Source organism: Nuphar pumila, chromosome 4 (genome assembly GCF_984573655.1).
Source record: "Nuphar pumila chromosome 4, dmNupPumi1.hap1.1, whole genome shotgun sequence".
Classification (NCBI taxonomy): Eukaryota; Viridiplantae; Streptophyta; class Magnoliopsida; order Nymphaeales; family Nymphaeaceae; genus Nuphar; species Nuphar pumila.
The window spans coordinates 115,258,471-115,270,512 of record NC_143252.1 but is presented as its reverse complement, the minus strand read 5'-3'; the positions used below and the strand labels follow the sequence as shown (position 1 = coordinate 115,270,512).

General features: G+C 38.2%; 1 protein-coding gene and 1 non-coding gene across 2 annotated transcripts in view; both read left to right on the top strand.

Moving 5' to 3' along the window:
• Positions 1-2,151, top strand: part of LOC149840707 (protein PELOTA 1-like) — a 33,420-nt gene extending 31,269 nt beyond the window's left edge. The window contains exons 14-16 of the mRNA XM_090004531.1: positions 1,448-1,542; positions 1,820-1,923; positions 2,015-2,151. Of these exons, the coding sequence (XP_089860657.1) occupies positions 1,448-1,542; positions 1,820-1,923; positions 2,015-2,088 (273 nt within the window). The 3' untranslated portion in view covers positions 2,089-2,151. The remainder of the gene's footprint in view (positions 1-1,447; positions 1,543-1,819; positions 1,924-2,014) is intronic.
• A 2,134-nt stretch (positions 2,152-4,285) lies between these two features.
• Positions 4,286-4,358, top strand: TRNAK-CUU (transfer RNA lysine (anticodon CUU)). Its single transcript has one exon. It is a non-coding gene; the product is annotated as a tRNA-Lys (tRNA).
• Positions 4,359-12,042: the final 7,684 nt, after the last annotated feature.

Here is a 12,042-nt window from a genome sequence, read left to right as displayed (position 1 = left end):
ACGTGTGTGCTGGTGGCTCATCATCATCATCAATATTGTGAAGCCTTTATTTAACAGATGTGGCTACAGTTTTCATGACCGTTTGCTAATGATGCCACCATCCTCCTTTATGCAGGCTTGGATTTGGCATTAGTAGGATCAAATCCCACTAATGATGGGGTTAATGCATATGCATGTGTGGGTGTGTGCCCGTGTGTACTTGTGCATGATGATGTGTTTTTGTGTGCAAGTCCATTTCATCTTAACTCATGTTTCATTTCCTCTTTTCTCCAAGTTTTCTTGTTTATGTGTGTGGGTACACATGTTCTAGCCTTCATGGTACACCTTAAGGGCAGGGGTCAAGCAATGAGAGCTTTTTTCTGTTTGGTGACTTAGGAGCTTATGAACTCCATTCTCCTGTTACAATTTTTTCTTTTTGAGAAAATCCTGCTACAATAATTAGATCCAAAGTTCTTTAGGATAAGTTTGGAATCTGATTTTCATAATTCATGTGATTCTATTAGGGATTTAATTTTAAAGATAATCTTGGGCTTCTTTTGACTAAATGATCTCAGCTACACTGTTGAAACTTCTTTTGGATGCTTTCTAGACTTCTAATTTTCTTAACAGGCCTTAATCCACTGTTATATTTATTACACTTTAAGAAACTTAGCCTTACTTTCTAGAATATGCATGAAGATGAACGCTTCTGTTCATTTGGCAGCTTCAGTTGATATTGCCTTAATACCTCTGTTGCAATCATGATATCAATCCATTCAGGTAGTTTTGCTTGGGTAACATGGAATATTGGCTGATATAATTTATTTCATTGAATCACATACTCGGCTGATAAACTAGCTAGATCAAAATATTCTAGAACAAAAACTGTAATAACAAAATTACGGTTTCTAGATAACTTATCGCTTCTCTTGCCTGATCATTTGATCTAAGCCTCTAAGTCACATTATTTGGAGACCATCATCTTTGAAAGAAGATGATCTTTGCTCTGGCTAGAAGGAAAATGAGAATTACTAGACCAGTATTATTGTAACTTGTATGTGTCAGGACTCAGGACCTGCTATTCGATGAACCATTCTTATTCCTGCCTGATTACCATTTTGAACTTCATCCTCACTATTGTATATTGATGGATAGCTTTTCATTCTTGTTCAATGAAATACGTCTTCAGAAGTGCGTGATTTCTGTACTGTTTTGTTCTTTTTTATGGGAGCAAGAACTATCCTATTGGTTATCCTAGTAGTTGTGGGGCATCTCTGGGAAATAGCTGCATCATTAAATTTTAGACACGTCAGTTATCTTTATAAGATGGGTTTTCATGTCTTTAAAACATTTATGTATCCTCCAATTGTTCCTCTTAGTACAGTTCAGGCCTTTTGTTACATGACTTTGTTTTTGTGTGCTTATTCTTGTTTGCATAATGCACTTAAACTCTTTTTTTTTTTGCTAGGATCCTGATCGTGCTTGCTATGGCCCTAAGCATGTTGAGGTTGCCCATGAGAGAAAGGCTATTCAGACACTTCTTATCATTGATAATCTTTTTAGGTAATAATTTGACATGAAATGCTTGTTTTCACCTCACCTCCATGTAGTAGAAATTATTGGATGTTACCTCAGAAAGTTTGAATTGGTGAAGTTAATTTGTCTTCTTTAAAGAGCTACTAGCCTTGACATATGTAGGCACCCTCAAGTTAGTTCTGAAGTTCTTTTTCTCCAAGCAGCTGACTTGAATAAAGCTGTTTTTTAAATGATATCTACATGAAATCATAATTTCTGCTACTAAACTTGATCAGCTGTAACAATTCAGTACTTGTATCCACAGAACTAGTATCAAGACAAGGAAAAAATATGTCAACTTGATAGACTCTGTCAAGAATTTGGGGGGCACAGCGCATGTGTTCTCTTCTATGCATGTCTCTGGTGAACGTAAGGCTAAAATTCATGTTCATTCCCTAGTCTTTTTTCTTTCTCCCCATTGAGTCTTGTTAACAGTGTTTCTGCTGTGTTGCGTATGCAGAATTAGCACAACTCACTGGAATTGCAGCTATTTTAAGATTTCCAATGCCTGACCTTGAAGACATAGAGATGTGAAGTTGATAATTATCTCCTATTCTTTCATCACGAGAGATCCTAATTTGAAGCCCAACTTCTCTTGTCCTTATATATGCTTGAGCTTGGTTTCTAGTTTCTGAAGGATTGTATACTTCCTGTTTGGGATGCAGTCTGGATTTCAGAAACATGTCAATTGCTGTAAGATTGCAGTAATGGCTTCAGTAATATAATTAATTTTATTATTCAAGCCTGATCTTTTATGTGTAATTGATGCTTGATATGCATCTTTTTTTTTCCTTAAAAGTTGTAGGAGAAGTCCTGATGCCTGAAATTTTGGTATGAAAGCAATCTTATGTTTTCATAGTAGAATGCTACCCATGCAAGAAAAACATGAGGCCCATGTTGTGCCACATAGGCTGACCATTTTCGTGTGGGAGTATCTGTTTCATGCCTCATGGGAAGACATGCCATTTTTCGTGTGAAAGTTGTTTTTTTCTGGTGAAAAAAGGCATTAAGGGGTGTTTGTTTCACCACAAAACGTGGGAAACAGAATAACAGATAGCCCTTCCTATGAAAAAAGGCATGTTTCCCCTGAGCAGTGAAGCAATCATCAGGTGGAAAACATGAACGTGTTTCCTATGAAATTAGGGACGCATCCCCGAAGGGAGTGTCACGCAAAAGCCGTTTCGCACGCTGCACGGTGCAACAAACGAACCAAAGTCCCATGAAGTTTTCTTTGCTGAGAAATTCTCGAGAACGATATGTCAATGTGCTACGTAGAGACCCGAATGGGCAAGAAGAACAGATGTAGCTATCCTGGGCCTAATGGGTCAACTTTGTTACGTACTTGTGGTCTTGTATTCAACTCTGCAGTTCATAGTCCATGCTTCATACATGCAGTGGACAACACGCAAAGACCTTTCCTTTCTGTTTTGCTCTCAGCCATCTATTCTATGGGCCCGTTTGCATGTCACGGAAAAAGCGGTGTTTCAGCGGATTGGCATGAAACCCCCACCTTTTCTGTGAGGCTCACAGATGTATGCAAACAAGGGGTAGAGATGTCAGTGGAACGGAGGAGAAACGGGGGCCCACCCGCCTCGCCCCGTTTGGACTGAGGATAGATAACATAAAACGGGGATGGAGGTTAAAATCAAAACCCGTGCGAGGATGGAGGCAGGGATGGACTTGCGCTTTTCCCCGTCCCATCCCCGATCCTTGCCCCGCCCCGCCCTATCCTTGATCCTTCTTTAGAGATGGCAGTGGATCTAGGAGAAATGGGGTCCTGCCCCGCCTTGCCCCATTTGGACTGGGGATGGAGGACATGAAATGGGGATTGACGTGGGGATGAAGGTTAAAATCAAAACCCGTGCGGGGATGGAGAGTAGGATTTTGAGATGGGGCAGGGGCGAAGACCTTGTTTCTCGCCCCTGCCCTGATCCACAGTCATCCCTAAAAGCGGGGTGGCCAAAATTAATGCACCCTCCGCCCCCGGGTCCTGCCCCGCCTTGTCCCGTTTGGACCGGGATGGAGGAAGGTTAAAATCAAAACCCGTGCATGGTGGTTGATGTTGTTTATAGATGAACAACATCCAAGGGACCTTTGGCTTCTGCCATCAAAGATATCCCCCTAATGATCTGATGTCAAGCATGGGTGTCCTTTGCAAGTATGTCTAGGAAGTAGGGTGAGCACTTGGTGGCTTGTCTTGAATGAAGCTTCCTTGGGCTTGGTGAGCCGAGCCATGAGCAGCTCATATTAGCATACCGAGTCGAGCATGAACAGAGGGTGTTCTATTTATATAAGCTTGTTGACCAGCTTAACGGAAGTCCAAAAAAAAAAATGAACATGTGATGGGCCTTCTAGTAATTGGTTTTGGATACGGTATCGTTTCTTGATCCACATATTTGGTAAAAGATGATGAAATTGAGTAGGGCTGTCAGTGGATTAGATTTTAACTGATATTCGATCGAATCCAGATATTTTTATTGGATTTAGTAAGCCAAAACCATATCCAATGATAATAGGAATTGGATATGGTTTTGATTTTGTGCTACCAAATTTGATAGATTCAAGAAACCTCAATCTGGTTACATGTAAAAAAACAGACTCGTATGAGTTTTCACCATCCAAACATAAATCCAATCCGATTAGTCGGATCTAGTAGTTGATCGCATCTGATTTTATCTCAAGGACCAAATATAATTAGTTAAATATATTTAATTTGGAAATTCAACAAACAGCCCGTCTAGCTCAGTTGGTAGAGCGCAAGGCTCTTAACCTTGTGGTCGTGGGTTCGAACCCCACGGTGGGCGCTTTTATTATTCTCTTTTTTCTTTTTTTGCTCCATTACCCCACCCCACCCCCAATTCCCCTTTTCAAAGTTCAAGGTTGAGCAGATAGACCATCCGGTAGCTTCTCTTGCGATTCCTTTTTACTCGTCCAGTATCTGACTTTTCAAGGATGGTTCTGTTTCCGCATTCCAACTGTGGACAAAAATCTTAGAACAGGGGCTTGGATCCCAATTTGATCTTATCTTTGCGGCACCAGGTTCATAAGAAATGGGTTACAGCTGCGCAAACTTGCTCGCTTCGCAATGCGAAGCGAGTTGTCTACTCTCGAGCATTGTTGATCTTCGTGGTCGATGGAATTGTGACCGGTAAGCCCGGCCCACCCTGTACGTCCTGGCGGACCTCGATATGGCCTTCCTTCTTATGCAACATACCCCTATTTTGCTTGGGTCACTTCTGGCTTCTTCCTGAGTGGGTTGCCTACCTCTCAAAAGTATCTTGTGTTAAGACAAGGGTGTATCGAGTACCAATGCAACTATGGTCCTAAGCAAATGATCTTTAGTTCTAGTTAATCATGTGAGGGCAATTTAGATAACTTGGCTGCCAAAAAAAATGGGAGAGTGGAAAAGTTCATTGTCTATTTTGGAATGGTAGGTGATGAGCATGATGATCATGTTTTGGTTTCCTTTATTATTTGTGTTTCTTGTTTATTGACCCGAGCCATGTAATATCACGCATTTTTATACTTAGTTATTTTTTTGTTTTTTCAAAAATTTGGCTAAGTTTGAAAGAAATATCGTTTGAGCGATATTTTTGAGTTTGGGTTTGGCCCAGAGAGAGAAGAAGAAAGAGGAGTGAAAGAAGGAGGAAGAAGAAGAAGAAGAAGAAAGAGGAGTGAAAGGAGGAAGAAGAATAATGAGGACATTCTTCTCCGGCCATCCAATATCTTTCATCGATGATTTTTATTGATTTTTTTGTTTTCACACAAAGGTATGGGTCTCCTCTCTTGAATCGAGTGAGGTATTGAATATGAGTGAGATTTTCACGGATGGATACCCTTGCATACATGGAAGAGGATTCCATGGGTGCATTGATGGTTCTTTTCATTCGTTTTTAAATTAAAATTTTGTACGTATCTATTTCTGTGCTAAAACAGAATTTCTTTTATGACAAAAAAATAGTTTGTTATGGGTCTACATTGTGATGATATCGCGTTAGGGATCTTTTAGACGTATATAAACATGTGATGAAACACGTTTTTGCATACATGTAATCTTTATTAAAGTTTGGACAATGGAGTATCTCTAATGGTGTTCACGATCCATACTAGGTTTTATTTCTGTGTTTCTTGTGTATTTTAGTTGTGATGGATTATGAGGAATATTGAAAAGAAAAAAAAAACTAGTTAGTGTGTTATTTGTGGGTCGAGTGTTCTCAGCAAACAGATTGAGGTTGCACATGTCAATCCTCATAACAGTGATAGGAGGCTGCCCATTATTATGATGAAAATCAAAACTATTTTCAGACTCGCCATCTAGAAGTACTCACATACAGTGTAGTTGCTGGGAGTATCTTAAAAAAAGAGAGAGATTTTATAAACATATAGTGTTCTACTGGGAGGTCTGTCCAGCCTTGACAGCACACGCACAAGCCCGGGATGGGCCTGTGCATAAGCTGTCAGGCCCAGCCGATGGGTTTGGCTGGGCTAGCTCGGCTAGCCCGGGCTGGCAGGGACTGGCCAGACCTAGTCTAGACCTGGGCAGGACTGGGACAGGCCAGACAGTCCACTGCCAGGCCCGGCCTGGGGTCTTTTATGACTAGACCCAGCCGACTGGGCCTGTCTGGAAACCCCAACCGGCGTAAATCCCTTTAGAGAAAAAAAAAATCTTTATATACACACATATATGGGTATATATGAAGATAACACAGTATCCGTGTGTTTTTTTAACCTCAGGAATCGAATTGAATGTGTATATAGATTTTAGCTTTGATTATGAACATAATCTTCATGAGCCTTGGTGGAATGTGACATGCCTATGTATCAAGTTTTTGTATGGTGCATGAGTATACATGAGATTTTATTTATTTGAACTGGAACTTGAAATACACGTTAAATTTGAGTTTTTAACTAACTAAACCTGAGTTACTGTAAAACATATTTTAAATCTGGATGTAATTAAATCAATCTGGGTTTTTGTTAAACATGTAGATCTGAGGTTCTTCAATTTGTAAACCTGGGATTTTATTAAATAAACCTGAGTTATCGTTTGAACATATAAAATCTGGGATTTCGCTTATGAATCTGGATTTGTCTGAGGTATAGTAATAAAACTTGATTTCAGGTTGTAAAGGTAAATTTTGTTTCTTTTTAATATGGTCATAAATCTGATGTGATTTTAGGACAAACGACAACTTCAATCAGCCTTGTATTCAAGGGCTTCATGGGATTGATTTCTTTCTTTTAAGTTCTTTGAGATGGATTATTTCTTTAATGCCCTGCAGTCTTAAGAGATGGCACGACAGGCATGGACAGCAGACCAACCGAGTGCAGCTCGGTTGGCCAGGCACGGTGAGGTTTGGCCACTCCTTGATAGGCCGCAGGCCCAGCTGAACCCATTCAGCTGGCCCGACCTGTCATGATGTTGGAGCCCAGCCGAGTGGTTCGGCTGGGCAGCAAAAAAAAGGGGGGGGGGGGGGGGGAAGAGTGTATATATATATATATATATATATATATATATATATATATATATATATATATATATATATATATATATATATATATATATATATATATATATATATATATATATATATATATTCTTTGTGATGTATCTAATTTTTTTTAGATTTAATTGAGTGTGTGCATTTTGAGTTGAGCACATGCTGAAAATGAGAATGCCTTATTCACATGTTCTAGCTTGACATGGTTTAATATTATGTTACTTCTAGGTTGTTATCAATGCATGTGCAAACCTAGAGTTGTGACACAATACTTTCACTTTTGTCCATCCGTTCACTGGGATATCCTCCATTAGAATCGTTGCAATCGGGGATGGAGGTTGGCATGTTGGCATTTCCTGCAAAATTCAATACAAACACAAAAAAATATTCTTGTAGTCGCCATAGAGTGCGCGTGCAGAGTATTCAATGTTCTTTTCAGCCGGTCGACGCCCACGATGAGCCCAGACCTAAGGTCGACGGTGAGCAGGACCCTAAACTCAATGAACTGAATGTGGGCTAGGCTAAGGCTTTTACTGTACGACAATGGTTACTCATCATCCATTGCAGCCAGCTATCTCTTTATATAGTGGAAGAGGGAGAGGAGGTACAGTGAATGTGGACAATCACGTAACCTCCCTTATGACATTAGCTGCCCTCCACTATCATGCCCACTAACCCACTAAACTTTTAATGTTAAACCAGGCCACTCAATGGGTTGGACCCGATCCATATGTCTAACATTCTCTCACTTGACCCATTGACATTAAAAGTACACTAAATCAAGGTTTAAACCGTTATCTCAATTTAATTCTTCATGTGGGTTCACATGCTACCCTTTATCACAAGGATGAATCATATGAGTCATGAAGATGAATACTCTTTTATGAAATATCATATTCTCATGTACTACACTATAATTCACCTTCAGTGCTTAAGCATGTTGAAATTACCTTTATGAATAGGTTGGTCTCTTACTTATTTCATTGGTCCTTTAAATATTGTTATTCTGCTATTCTCTCTAACACATATGAGAGATCCTTTATACAAAATAAACAATACACAATATACAAAGCCACAGAGAATCAAATTTATATACACAAATGTAATCACATAATGTATTGTCATACATCAAAAGGAATAAAAAAGACCCATCCCCTTTATATGTTGAAAATACAATTCCGGTGCTAGCCCTTTAGTAAGGTGATCCACAGTCATTTCCTTTGTTCCAATTATATCAATACATACAAGATAATTCTCAGTCCTTTCTTTAACAATAAAATATTTTAACTCTGTATCGATACAAGGTTGAGCTCTTGTTGTTATTTGAAAAGGACACTGCTGCTTCATTATCACAAAAGATCTTTAATGGCCTCTCAATAGAGTTCACTATACCAAGACCCATAATTAAGTTTCTTATCCAAATGGCCTGAGATAAAATCTCGTATAAAATCAATAATTTTTGCCCTAATGGATTTCAAAAATTCCTTCACTGTCCTGCAGTGAGAGATGACACCTCAAATATTTTGAGCCACTCGCGATTGCAAAAGCAATAGGATAAGATTATTCAAAAATCTCACTTCTCATGGACATCTTTTTAAGCACTCCTACTTCTGATAGGCAGCTTTCAGAATGACTGTTCTATTTTTAATTCATTTTGTACGGCCATTACTACTCACATCGAACCTATAACACTTAATGAACTTCATGGACTTTTGTTAATTCATGAAGCTCAATTAAGTGAAAATAAGTTGGTCCTTGATATGACCATGCCCATGGTCAATCTCACTACCCGCCAAAATTGAAATCAAAACTCGAATTGGCGGGGGCATCTATTGCGAGAAGAATAATGGAAATCGTGGTAGTCATCGAGGGTAAAATAAAGGTTATTTCAATCAACCTCGAAGTGAACAAAACTATGGAGGCCCTGTGAATTCATCAAATAAAATTATTTGTCAAGCGTGCTTTACTAGGTCACACGACAAGGAAGTGCTTTTAATATGCTTTACTCTATCAATCAAACTCTCCGCAAGCCTATCATGCTGCTCCTGTGATGTATGGTGATGATTTTTGGTACCTTGAATCTGATGTGACTCATCACGTCACCATTGATCTTAACAATATGTCCCTGCACTTTGAATATCAAGGCAATGACACTCTTAAAGTCGACAATGGCTCAGGTTTGCAAATTTATAATATGGGTATGATTTGTTTTCATAAAGCTCCTATCCTTCTCAAAGATGTTTTATATGTTCCTTGTATTATGAAGAATTTGATATCACTTATTAAGTTGGCCAAAGATAATAACTTATTTGTTGAGTTTCATCCTGATTATTGTTACATTAAGGACAAGGCTTTGAAGAAAATTCTAGCCAACAAAAAGAGTGATGGAGGCCTCTATCGCTTTTGCCTTCTAGCAGGACGACATATAGAAGCAATGGTGGGCAAACGTGTTCGGTTTGACCAATGACATCAATGCCTTGGTCATCTATTGTCTAAGATTGTCCATCATGTGTTTCGTCAGTTTCATTTACCTTTTTCATAAATGGTTTAAAAATAAAGTTTGTGAGGCATGCCAAATCAGTAAGAGTCATAACTTGCCTTTTGTTTCTTCTTCTCATCAAGTGGCCAAACCTTTAGATTTGATTTTTTTCTGATGTTTGGGGTGTAATAACCATGAATTTTATCGATTTAAATAAACTTAAAATTCATGTCCTTAAGCTAGTATAAGGATAATTCTATCATTTTATGAGTTAAATCATATTTGGATCTCGAGTGGTCTGGTTGGATATTCAATGTCAGATCCTTATTGTCTGGTTTGATTCTTTAATATTTGAACCTTGGACATCTTAATTTAATATGAATGTCAGTCAATGAATCAAATCTCTGATATTGGATCCTCAACATCTTGGTCAAGTCTGATATTTGACCTAGGATGAATTGGGTGGATCAGCGAAGTCTCAATCTGATGTTAATGAAAAGAATGTCTATATTGGACCTATAACACTTTATGGGGATCCGTAACAATCTATGCGATGTTTGGACCCACATTATTTCATTTGGATCCTGGACACTGGAGATCTAAATATGGTTAGGGTCCAATTAAAATTCTCCTTGGATCCAAAATAAATTGCTTGGAATCCACGATAGTGTAATTTGAATACATGAATAATTTGCTTAGATCCAGGGGTCCAAATCATAAAATCAAGAAAGTTTGAATCCTTAGATCCGGATTTTTTTTCGTATAGGGCCAACACAACGAATCTTGGATCCATAATAAGTTACTTGAAATCCATATAAAATAGGTTGGATTCTTATTTGAAATTTTATTAATAATACCTTTAATATATATATATATATATATATATATATATATATATATATATATATATATATATATATATTTCAGACCCAATGATGGATCGGGGACAAGTTCCAAAAAGAGGACCCGAAAAGATATATGGGTCGCAGGTTACAGTCGACCCAAATGCGCATATGAATGTGCATTAAATGAAGAAAAAAAAAGAATGAACGTAAACCCTAAGTAGGGTATACTGCTTTTTTTATAAAGATAAGGGTGCTAATGAGCAGCTGCGTGAAACTGCCATTCACGCAGCGGGGAAAGGGTAACTGATTTACCTTTCCCTCTCCCCATGATCTCTGCAACCTCCTTCCATCTTCCCTCTCTCTCTCACACTCCTCTTTAAAACCCATCCCCACTCTCTCTTTCATTATTTCCCCTTTCCCACTTTCTCTTTATCTCCTTTCCTCTCATTGTCGCACGAGTTGGAGAAGGGCACACAGCTGCATCCCATCTCTGCAAAGAAAAGAAGGGGGAGAAAAGCTTTGAAAGAAGTAGGTTCTACTATGATTCTGTAGTGTACCTGTCTCAGGTATACTACTTAGTATTATTCAGTCTATCTAAGTGGGCCAAATCCTATGCCAATGCAGAATTGTGGATTTGCACGCACATATGTATATACCCTATTTGGGGATTGGGTATTTCCTGGTTTAGGAAGTCAATACTCAATCACAGGTTTGCCTAATCTTAGTTGGTAGGAATTTTATTCTACCAATGGTTTAATGCCAGGGTGTGTTACTTTGAGTTTTGATACATAACGAAAATGAAAAGAGGGAAATCTTGTAACCTGCGTAAATTGTTCTTGTGCATACTATCTAATACTATTAATAGGGTTAGATTATTTTCAAAACAAAAAAAATGGTGGTGGTGGTGGTGGGGGTGGGGGGGGGGGTCCCCAAGTTGTGAGATTGTCGTGTATTTGAGTGTAAGGTCAGTGGACCGAATCCCTAACCTGTAGTTGTGATACATGTTTTAGCAGGGTAACATACATGGAAAGATTTCTGTTATGTATGACTGCATGTTTGCATCAATGAATCTACATATGTGTATCTTAACCTAAACCTGAAAATGTTTGCATTTTGCAGCAATGAATCTGTATGTTTTTTTAACTCAATCTATTCTGCATATGACTGCTTAATTTTGGAAAACTATATGTTGTTTTATGAACAAAACCTGTGGTGCATGTGATATTTCCTGAAATAGCTAACTAAAAATTTTGTAGTGGCACTGGATGTAATGCCATGTGATACTCTGCGTTAAACTAAATGATCAATATACACAACTTAGACTGATCCATAACTCTCATCTAGGTATCTTGAGTTTTGGAGCTGTATGTGATAAAAAGATTCTTTATTCGCGTGCTTAGATTAAAGAAATCACATGTATGTGTTTAAGTTTATGATATGATAGTGTTGGTTTTGAAAAAAAAAGAATGTGCATTCACATTGTTTACATTATACTATGTTAAATGAATTACAAAAATAGAGGTCGGTCATTCTATTTTCTTTTGGTTCCATGACTGAAAGTCGATAGTTGTAGGTTTCAATTGACATTTCATTGTTAATTTTAATGTCAATGTGTGTGAACATGGACTATTCAATATTTCTCATAAGCATGTTCTGAGTTTTT